Here is a 12154-nt window from a genome sequence, read left to right as displayed (position 1 = left end):
GCAAGAAAATAAAGTTAACGGGCGCCTGGGTGGCTCAGTGGGTTAAGCCGCTGCCTTCGGCTCAGGTCATGATCTCGGGGTCCTGGGATCGAGTCCCGCATCGGGCTCTCTGCTCAGCAGGGAGCCTGCTTCCCTCTCCCTCTCTCTGCCTGCCTCTCCATCTACTTGTGATTTCTCTCTGTCAAATAAATAAATAAAATCTTTAAAAAAAAAAAAAAAAGAAAAGAAAGTTAACCAGGAAAAAAAATATTTAAGACTCAGATTTTCAAACCAACCTAAACTTTAGGCAGTACTTTGAACTTAATTGCTGGTTAGTGATATGTTAAATACACATTTGATATTTAAATTGATGCAGAATTAGGCAACCTGATTTATCACAAGAACATGAAAAGTTTTAAAAAGGAATTAATTATAATGTAATACTAAAGAAATACTGTTCCCAGACTTCTTAAGGGAATCACTCAATAGGTAGTCTGGGGGTACCTGGGTGGCTCAGTGGGTTAAAGCCTCTGCCTTCAGCTCAGGTCATAATCCCAGGGTCCTGGGATCTGCTCAGCAGGGAGCCTGTTTCACCATCCCTCTCTGCTTCCCCATCTCTCTCTCCTTGCCTCTCGGCCTACTTGTGATCTCTGTCTGTCAAATAAATAAATAAAATCTTGAAAAAAAAAAATAGATAGTCTGAATGACAGTTATGTATTCTGCTTTAAAATAATGTTATAAGAAAACCTCTTTATGATACTATTTATGTACTTTGAATCCAGCAATATGTGTAGGATAGGAATTTTCTTTTTTTTTTTTTTTCTTAATTAACATACAATGTATTATTTGCCCCAGGGGTACAGGTCTGTCAGTCATCAGTCTTACACAATTCACAGCACTCACCATAGCACATGCACTCCCCAGTATCCATCACCCAGACACCTCATCCCTTTGACAGCCCCCCTCTACTCCAGCAACTCTCAAATTGTTTCCTGAGATTAAGAGTCTCTTATGTAGGTTTGTCTCCCTCTCTGTTTTAGTCTTGTTTTATTTTTTTCTCTTCCCTTATGTTCACCTGTTTCCTTAAATTACACATATGAGGGAAATTGGGTGGTTTTTGTCTTTCTCAGACTGACATAAGTTTTGCTTAGCATAATACTCTCTATTTCCTTACACATCATTGCAGAGGGCAAGATTTCATTCTTTTTTATGGCTGAGTAATATTCCATTGTATATCTACACCACATCTTTTTTGTCCATTCATCCGTCAATGGACATCTTAGCTCTTTCCATATTTTAGCTATTATGGACTGCAATAGATTTTTTTTTAAGGATAATGTCAAAGAAATATTTGACATAAACATTCCATAGACTCACACATACACATATATTTTGTACCTTGAGATATAAGCTGATGGTCTATAGCAGCAGCCAGCATGAGCCTGAGATGGGCAATAAAAAGATTATGCTGTTATAAAAAAAGATAAACACATCAGTTCATTTTTTAAATAGTCTTTAATACTTTGAGGAGATTGGTCTGAACTGAAAACTTCAGGGAAGACAAGTAGCAGGGCAACTAGGCAGGCTTCGGTGATTTTTTAAATAATGGAGCCAGCCACATCATTATCTAAATTTCTAAAGAAAAACAATATACATATTAATCCCCCTGTTGTAAGTTCATAAATAGTATATAAAGCAATCAGAATATCATATGCCAAGTTATTTTTTCTTGAGAGAGCAGTTAATACTCATTTCACAAACTAGCTACAAATTTCATGGCAGAAGTAATGTACTGAATTTGACTGGATTTAATAGTTGAAATTTACCAGCATACCCACTGACAAGTGAAAATCAGAACAAGTTTACAAGCTAATCCAGTAGATACAATTGTATAGCACCCAAGGTCTAGTTCAAAACACATTATGCAAATGTGCTTAGACCAAGAAATTTTCCACATATAAATGAATGTGCGTGATTAAGTTTCCAAGGGTTTTGTAATCTAACCTAATGTGGTAGATAGAACTTCAAAGTCAAGAGATTTTGCATTCAAACAAAACACTGAAATTACTAATTTCAAATGAACTTTTATCAAATTGTATTTGATTCAAGAGAAATAAGTTTACATTAAAGAATACTAAACTTAAAATGGTTACCTAAATAAAATAGGTATCTAAATTGTAATGCCCTGCTGTGTTTTTAAAATATTAATAAAATACAGGATACCCTTTAGTTTTATAATGAGTAGGTTGTAAATATTGCAAATAGTAAAAAATCTTTGGGCACTTTCTCCTTTGTGCTTTTAACTATTCTTTTAACACTGATGATGTATAACAGGAAGGCATGTTAGTATGCCTAGTATGCAATATCCAGCATCTTTAACAGTTTCTTCTGGACTCTAAAGTCCCTCTTGAGTGCAGAGTCCAGGCTAAGATTCTGGGCAGCAGAAGCAGTGAGATGGAATAGGGTTACCTTGGGTGAAAGGGCCATGGAAATTTCTGTCAGCACAGAGCTAAAATTCAGAATTTCAGGTCCTGAATCTTCAGTGAATGATGAAATTATTTAAACAACAGAGGAGAACATCTGTCAAGGCGAACTGAAAATAATCCATAAGGAAAGTATGACCTAACAAAAGAAAGTTTATTATGCAAAAGCAGATTATGAAAATAGAAGTTCTAAAAATTGGTCATTGTTAATGTTTATGATGTTTGCTATAAAATGAAGTGATTTATAATAGGACTGCATTCATGACTCACTGGGATTTTTAAATCTAAATCAGTACAGTTTTTTCCTCTCTTTGGGTGTAAAGTGTAACAAAATATAAAAATCTCTGATAATTTTATGAGGATTTCAGAAATGTAGCAGTGGTAGTTTAAAGTAGAACAAAGTTTCTAAATTTTATATAAATGACACAATAGGTAAATAATTTCCAAAATTCACGTATACTACATTCTTCCTCTTTACAACTGGGAAGGGAATGGAAATACGGAAGAATACATGGACTGTAGCAATAAGCAAGAAGAAAGAATGAAGTGACCAGGCTGGTCCTGGCACAAAACATCTCTTGCAAAGTGCTGTTAGGATCTGAGGAGACACTTGCTGCTCAGAATTCAAATTCCAGAGGCGCCTGCGTGGCTCAGTGGGCTAAGCCTCTGCCTTCAACTCAGGTCATGATCCCAGGGTCCTGGGGTCAAGGACCTGGGATCCAGCCCCACATCAGGCTCTCGACCTGCTTCCCTCTGCCTCTCTGCCTACTTGAGATCTCTCTCTCTCTCTGTCACATAAATAAATAAAATCTTTAAAAAATAAAATAAAATAAAAATTCAAAATCCAAGAGGTTAAGAAAGTATATTCTAAACCATAATTTTTAGAAAACTCTCTGTGCTATTAGGTTAGTCCATGCACTTTCCTTGCCCCCTTCTTTTGACTAAGTAGCTCCAACGTGAACTCAAAGAAGGATGCCTTACCACAGTGCACTCTATTGAGATGTGACACAGAGGCAGAAGGGCATAATGTGGTTAAGAGCCTCATTTCCCCAGTGTTAGGTGTAGGGTATAGTAGAGCTTGTAGACCTGGCGCTCTCACTTGGCAGCATACCTGTTACAGGGGCGCCTGCCTGGTGCAGTCATTTGAGCGGGCGACTCTCCGTTCATCTCAGGTCATGATTTCCAGGTTGTGGGATCCAGCCCCTCGTTGGACTCTGTGCTCAGCCAGGGGTGGGCTTGAGATTCTTTCATTCTCCCTCTGTCCCTACCCATCCCCACACTTGGTCGCTCAAGCTCTCTCTCTCTCAGATAAATAAATCTTAAAAAAAAAAAAAAAAAAAAAAAGTAGTAGTACGACTGGTATACCTAAGTGTCCGTTAACCTTTAATTACCATTAGTCTTACTATTTTTAGAAGCAGACCACCCTTGTCATCTTCACCAGGATTACCGCAACAGGCTACTAACTGCGAACTTACTGAGCAAAGAGGATAGAAATATAAGTAACCTAATCCAGGAAAAGGTGAGCAAGTGAGGAAGGTCGCCCTGAAGGAGTGACACGTGGCAGAGAATTAAACACAAAGGCTGAATTAGAGCAAGGGATGTGAGAGAATGCATTCTAGTGAATGTATCAAACACATGGACTCAGTAAATGTGGTGGGTTGTGGTGAATGAAGTGCAGGGGTGACTAGAAAGAAAAGTATGTGGCCATTGAAGGGAATGACAAAGTGATTAGGGGCTGGACAGAGGACCAGGACCCTGAGTGCCATGTTAAGACACTTGGGTTTATCTGCTTTCACCTTCTAAAATTTACACTCAGTGTCTTAGAGTCAGGACAGTCTTGTTTCTGAATTCCCAAAGAATGTAACACAAGTAGATTGCATCTCTCCTATTAGTCCTTTTCAACTGGTAGGAAAATGCTATTTTTCTTAATATGTTTTAAGGATCAAAGCTATCTTTGCAAAAATGGTTCAAGGTACTTTCCCAAATTAAGAGCATTTGGTATAGAGTGTGTAATTTTATGCCAAATTATTTTTCTGCAAATAATTAATCAGAAGCATCTTGGAAGTTAAATAGGAATACAATTAAATCAATTCAGGTATTAAACTACAGAATAAATAATTCAAATAGTTTTAAACTTTAGTTTGGAGAAATTAAATGTCTATTTACAAATCCATTTCTTCATATTTTCACTACATTTATTATAAATTCCTAGGTCAGAGTAATATCATGGAAATAAGTATTTTTATTTTTTTTAACAATTTTATTTATTCATTTGACAGAGAAAGAGAGAGTGAGAAAGAGAGCACAAGCAGAGGGAGAGGGAGAAGAAGCAGGCTTCCCCCTGAGCAGAGAGCCTGATGGAGGGCTCAGTCACAAGACCCCCAGATCATGACCTGAGTGGAAGGCAGACACTTAATCAACTGAGCCACCCAAGCAGCTCTATTTCTATTTTATTTTTTAAAAAACAAAAAAGGTTTGAATGCATTCCTGATTCTACATGGTAATAATACAGCTGAAAAGAAATTTAGCCTTTCCGACTATCAGCTGTGTTCTTTACCACTGGGTCAGGCTGTTCTGTGTTTGTATAGCCCACAATTCAAAAGCCTTTATATATGATACGTATCTATGTACCAGATCATAATTGCTGAAGAAGTTAGACTGTAGCAATTTCCCCTCCTCTGCAAAATTTCCCAAGTGATATATTAACTAAAAGGAATAAAATTTGGAATTTTCATCCTCTATACATTAAAGTCAGGTCAGTTCTAGGTTTAAAAATCATTAGATTAACCCCATTTTCTCATGATTTGTGCTGTTTTGAAGGTATAAAGCGTTTCCAATTGAACTTCATTCCACAACCAATAAAGAGAAAACACCTAGCCATACATTTTGCATTTTAATGGAATATTTATTTAATTGGTCTTAGTTATAGATTCAATAATATTTAGTCCTCCATCTAGAGTGTGGGATACATTTTAGCTTTTTGAGAAAAATTCAGCTTGTCTTGGAAGTGGACCTACTGAAAGCTCAATGGCTCCTCTTAGTGGTGGCATGAAAGAAATTCACCAGGAAGTCCTTCATAAAGACCTCTGCACGGACATTGCTAAGCATTCACCAAATTGTGACCTGATATTCTCAATTTGAGTAATTCGCAACAAATAAATCCTGTCTGTGATTCTATGGAAGCAACTTTTTTTTATAACCCTCTTACATTTTAAAATCTAATTTAACATTTTCTATAGTTTTCATTTTTCGCTTGGAACTTAAATACATAATTTAGGAAAAAGAAATTCAGGACTGCTTCCTTCTCTCTTTGTTCATTTTTACATGTTTATTCCTTTCAGTTCATATTTCTATTTGAACAGGTTTTAAAAAGGATGAAACTGATTTTCATTTTGTATCTAGCTATCTGTTTCAAATGCACCTAGTCAGAAAACTTGCCTTAAACATTAGTAGCTATGGTACCTCAAAAAACATACTTTGTATATATAAAGAAATTGAATAAGAAACCATATGATGTGAAATAAACTTTGAGAGTATACATTTAAAGAAGTTGGATCTTCTATCGATCTACAGCTATGGTTCTTATTCTTTGATAGAACTCGGGGTGAACTTGTTAACTACAGGTTCCTGGGCCACTCACAAGACCTACTGAATCATAAGCTCCAGGGGTGGGGCCTAAGAATATGTATTTCTCAAAGTCATCTATGTTTGGAAACCTGCCTGCAGAAGGCCCTAGGGGGTGCTTAGATAAATGACCATGTTTCTGTATTAATAGGAAATAATTTCAGTATCTCAAAAATACCACCTATTCAATTATGTGATTCTGGTTTGCAATGAAATCTTAAATAATGTGGCTAGACTGCTCAGCACAAAAATTTTAGCTACCCTTTTAAAAGTTAAGGCTCAACACTGGTCATTATATAAGACAGATGAATCCCTGACCTCTACCTCTGAAACCAACAATACAGTATATGTTCATTGAATTTAAGTTTTTTAAAAAGTTAAGGCTCAAAAATAAGTACCGATCACTGCATACACTCCCTTTATGGATTCTAATTACAAAAGTGCTCCTGAAATCAGAAATAAGATCACATGTCAGCATATCCTATTGGCCTTTTCTAAACTAGTCACAGAAACGTCCAAACTCTCCCCTGTTGTCAGATTCTGATACTTGCCCTTTTCCGGTTTTCAATATCACTGATCCTCGGGACAAACGCCCAACATGGCAATTGAGTCCTGCACATGGTTCCAGCTTCTCTGAGTAATGTCCTATATTTAGACTCTGATCAAACCAAGGAAGTCTACTTTTCAGTTCCCCAGATTGACCATGTCCTTGCATGCCTTCATTGACATAACTGTTCACTGCCTGACATCCCCTTTTGCCCTCTTTGGCCTGGCAAAAGCTCATTCGTTCTTTAAGGCTCAAAAATATCACCCCATCTGGGGAGTCCTTTTCCATTTCCATTGGCAGAGGTCAATGCTTTCCTTGCTGTGCTCCCATTAGGAGCTTGCACATGCCTCTCTCCATTTTAGCATTTGCTTGTAACTGTAATTATTGCGCCTATCTCCGTGTCTCATTTGTATCCCCAAGTTTTAGCACACTTTCTGGCATAGAGTAGAAGCTGAATTCATGTTTTTGTAATGAGTTAATAATATTAACTTTAATTTATTCCATGATTAATGTGTGCCAGGCACTATGCTAAGTGCTTTACAGGCATCTCGTGTAATCTTTACAACATTTAGCAAATAGTAATGATTATCTACATGTTAAATGCCAGCTAATTCTGAGAGATGCCAACAAATTGCCAAAAGTTACACAACTAGTTGTTGGCAGACCTAGAATTTGAGCACTATGTTTTTCTGACTCTAAAAACAGCAATCTTAAACAAATGTTACACCATAAAGGCTTAGGTCATACTTGATTGCTAATAGTAATTTCTCTTGGATGGTCTCTATCCAACATCAATCTTATACCTGGAACATCGAGGTTTGATGACTATTAGAACACTCTACAACTCAATTCTGGTGCACATATACACATGCATAATCAGTGAATGTTGAAACACAAACATGTATGTAAGATTGTGGTAAGTTTGCTTAGTTTGCAAACTTACCAAAGTATAAAACAACTATTGACCACATCCATAAAAAGTCATCAGAATAGAAAAAAGAAGTCCCTTTAATGAAAACCTTACAGGATTTCCCAAATTGCACGTGATTTTTAGTGGACTGCAGTCACTCTCCTGCATTTCTATTTTATTTCTTGGACGAGAGGAAAATATATTATTTATACAAAAGGGTAGTTAGTGTTTCCAACCACTAACACATGGTGTGTAAAAGATAATAATCCCATTTTTCTATTGTGCAATAGCCCTCTATTGGGCAACAATCATGTACAATGTGCTAGTTTCCTGTTACTTTACTAGAGCCTCCCCTTACCCTCACCGCCCAGACTAAATAGTTACTCCTTGGATAATAAAACTATAATACTGAGTTCCATGCTACTTCCAAAAATGTTTCTGCCTGTCTTAAGAAATAATTGTATCAGTTTGCTAATAAACAGAAATGCACTATAAGTTGAATATGTTGTCACTTGTGGCTAAAAAACATATAAATCAATCTGTGGCCAAGAAAGAAACAATATATTTCTTATGTGTTCAGAATATTATGGTTAAGATCACAGCTGTAAGATGTTGGACCATCATCAAAAGAACAATGTCAAACACTGAATTTTTGGATAATTTCCATAAAAATAACATTTTGTTTAGGGTCAGTAGTTTTTATGGAACTTTGGAATAATTTTCACTGATAGTTTTTTTAGAATTGAACTTGAACACCTCCAAAATGCTCCTCCAAATGGAAATACTACGTAATCTAACATTTACAGCCAGGTCCTTCTGAAAACCAAGCACATATCATGAAAACCAGTATTTCTCTCTTTTGCTTTGTACAGTTTCATGAAAATTAAATTGTGCTGCATATTCAGAAAGGTAAATATACTCTTCAGTTTTCTCTGTTTAATTACCAAATTCAAGTCAACACTTCAAATGTGTAATAATTAAAGCCAGAATGAGGAAAAAAACAAAACCTGGATTCCTTCCTCAGAAATTTTATCTATCCAGCAAATTCTTTCAAGTACAAAGAGTTATGGAATCAGTCAGTCAGTGTACAAGTAGTTCAGCTCTACGCATAACAGTCAACCCTAACATTTTTTTGTTCATCACTACATATCCAAAACAATTTGACTGATATTTGTCTTACAGTGGCCTGAATTCTCATTTTTATTAACTGTCTTTTTAGAGTCCAGATTTTGGAGGTGCATTATGTTTAGCCCAAAAAGGCAAGTTTTCAAAAGTAGTTGGAAGATTTTATAAATATAGTCTCAGACAAGCTAGTTGTGGCATAAAATCATTAATCCAAGGAGACTTTGTTGGCCCAGGATACATATGCAGTATTAATGATACTGCTCCCTAGGATTCTGTAACCAGAGCTCAAGAAGAAGAAAGCCAAACCACTGAATTCAATATTTGCAGCCTATTTCAGGACATAAAATATTTTGGTTCTCTCATACAAATAAATTCTCCAAAATACTTTGTCTAAAATGATTTTTTTGTAGACAGATACTAATTTCAAATTTTACATGGCTTAGTTTCTGGGGATGCACATTATCAGAATTTGTCCCACACCAAGAAGAAGTAAGTCCTAGTTTTCATTTCCTATGATACTGATTTAATCAGTAATTTCTCATTGAGATATATATAATCATGGATGTTACTAAAACCATACCCTCAGAAATTATTTCATAATGTAGACTACATATATATATATATATGTATGTATATATATGACATGATAATAAAATACCTAGTTAATTCATTGTATAGAAATAAAAAAACTAAATAGATAAATAAATAAATAAAAATAGCCCATCCAGTTTGGTGCAAGCCTCATGCACTTTGCTACTTTGCTCAAATTACTCTCTTCCACTAAAACTCTTAGCAATTTTCCAATTTCAACAGAAGGAAACTCAGTTCATCTCCCTGGCTCTAGTCTACCTTGCAGAATGCCTTTCCACATCAAAACCTTTAATTCGGGGCACCTGGGTGGCTCAGTGGGTTAAAGCCTCTGCCTTCAGCTCGGGTCATGATCCCAGGGTCCTGGGATCGAGCCCCACATCAAGCTCTCTGCTCAGCGGGGAGCCTGCTTCCCTCTCTCTCTCTGCCTGCCTCTCTGTCTGCTTGTGATCTCCGTCTGTCAAATAAAAAAATAATAATAATTAAAAAATTAAAAAAAAAAAAACCTTTAAGGTCCTATTGATTCTACTTTTTAAAATGCCCCATACTTTGTATCTGAACTAAATCTGTGCTTCAAACCCAGTTCAAGATCAGGGACCTCCATGGAATCCAGTGTATATCCAATAAATATTTGCTCATTTGGGTGAGAGAGGCACAATGTTCCTGCCTGCATAGCTGATACCATAGGGTTATTGATAAGTTATAGTTAGCACCTGGCTGGTGATCGCAAAGAAAATCGATTTCAACATACAAACAATTGTGTTGAAATAGAGTACATTTCTCCTGGTATTTGCATATTTGTTATGTAAATCAAGTCTCTTTTAATATATGACATGCAGTTATAGCAGGACACTGCAAATATCTAACTGTTACTTGGAAAAATTTGAATACGAAGGAGTGCCTTCAGTGGGAGTTAGATAACATATATACATTAGAAATGTCTTATATGGCACAAAATCTATTCAAAACTTTGTATTAAATATTCTCAAGTAACTATGATGTAAATTAATTCTCAAACTTATAACTATAGAACCCTCTACTGTCCAAAACTATCATATGTTAATTTCTTCATTATATTTTATGCTCCATGTTCACATTTCTTGAAATGTGGTACAGATCTAATCAAAAGTATCTGAGTGAATGATTTAACGAGTAGATACTTGGTATCTATGGTCTGATATGCAACCTAAGAGAAATTTAACTCGTTGTTTAAAACTTAGAATAACCAAATAGAACATGATTGAACGTATTTTTAAAAGGTGTTCTTTCATTTCAGGAAAAAAAGGAAGAGAGAGGAAAAGGAAAAAACCTAATAAAGAAGAAAGTAAGGATGCCATACCTGATAACAAAGGTCTGGAACCCAGCAGAGAAACTCCAGAACAACGAGAAAACAAAGACAAACAGCAGCAGAAGAAGCGAAAGGTCCAAGATAAACAACAGAAATCGGTATCGGTCAGCACTGTACATTAGAGGGTCCCATGAGATCGTTGTAAACTCATGATGCTGCTATCTCAACCAGATGCCCAGGACAGGTGCTCTAGCCATTAGGACCACAAATGGACAACGTGTCAGTTACTGCTCTGTCTCAACAACATTCCAGATAGTTGCTATATTCTTTGTACAAGCATAGCTAACAACAAAGAGCCAAAAGTTCAAAGAAGGGATGTTTTCAAATGGTTATCTAACACGCTTCTGTGCATTTCTAAGAGACAAGAAATTTTGTATATAATTATCAATAGGCTATAAGATGTAACAGCATAATGATGACATCTGGAGAGCGACATCTTTTTCCCTATAAAAATAATTTTTCAAGCTATTGCTTTAAGAAGCGAAAGATAGTTCTGCAAATTCGAAGAGGCAATATCCCTTCAAAGTCAATAAGAGATCAGGGAAGAGAAACATCTTTCAAAGAACAGTGTTGTTTTGTCCAGATCTAGAGAGTGCTCAGACATTAGGGCCCGGCATTTGGAATCGTAGGAATTACTACCACCGAAACGACCGTTTTCAGATTGGTTCTATTGCCTTCACCCTGTCCTTCGGCAAGAAACATGAGAATGTACACCAGAGTTAAGCATACTGTGTGGGATTGGGAAAAGGCAAAATGTGGAAGAAACCATAGCGTTGGAGATGACTTCTGTGCTTTACAAAACTGTGAAGGGTTGTGATTACCTGGAACAGGTCTCTAATCGATATCAGCACTGTGTGGTTCAGCCTCTGCTACCCCTTGGGTTATATAAGTCTATAAACATGTACTTGTAAGTTCCAAAAGCAAAATCATACTTATTAGAAGAAAATTCTGATTTCACAGAAAAACAAAAACTAGAGCAAGGAGACTAGAACATGTTTGCAAAATCATGTGGTTTCTGCAGGAAAAACATTCTATTACCACCTGGAACTAACAGGGGATACTACTTTCTAACAAGGTGTATCTAGTAGGGGGGAAAGCCACCACAATAAATATATTTGTTGATAGTTTTTAAGGTTTTTGTTCATTTTGTTTTATTGGAAAATTGTTACTCTTACAGACTCATGAACTAGGAAATGGGATTCTGTATCCTATGTAATCTGAACATACTACCTTTCTCGATGTTTGCTTTTGGAATCCACCTTTTGTAAGTAGATAGAGATTTACTTATAGCATATTAGGAGGTATTTATTCAGCTTTTCCCTTAATCAACAAAATTCTAATTCTAGATGCATAGGCCTCCCGAAATGATTTCACAGCTCCCCCTTCACTGCTTAGAAACTAGCATCTTTCCTTGTGTGTCAGTTCCTCCTGCATTTTGAACATTTGGCCTTTTCTTCTCCATGTTTTCTCAGTCTGTGGATCTCTTTTGGGGATTGAAGTCAACCTAGCTGAAGGCCTTCCCAGTGTTTCACAGAGGACACAGCCAGCCC

The 12154-nt window shown here is 36.3% G+C and overlaps 1 protein-coding gene across 1 annotated transcript in view; it reads left to right on the top strand.

Moving 5' to 3' along the window:
* The window catches only part of RSPO3 (R-spondin 3), an 89340-nt gene extending 77607 nt beyond the window's left edge, over positions 1-11733 (top strand). The window contains exon 5 of the mRNA XM_032339609.1: positions 10533-11733. Within this exon, the coding sequence (XP_032195500.1) occupies positions 10533-10726 (194 nt within the window). The 3' untranslated portion in view covers positions 10727-11733. The remainder of the gene's footprint in view (positions 1-10532) is intronic.
* Positions 11734-12154: the final 421 nt, after the last annotated feature.

This window comes from Mustela erminea, chromosome 4, assembly GCF_009829155.1.
Source record: "Mustela erminea isolate mMusErm1 chromosome 4, mMusErm1.Pri, whole genome shotgun sequence".
Taxonomy (NCBI): domain Eukaryota; kingdom Metazoa; phylum Chordata; class Mammalia; order Carnivora; family Mustelidae; genus Mustela; species Mustela erminea.
Note: the sequence above shows the minus strand (reverse complement) of the source record. Positions and strands in the feature narration are given on the sequence as shown.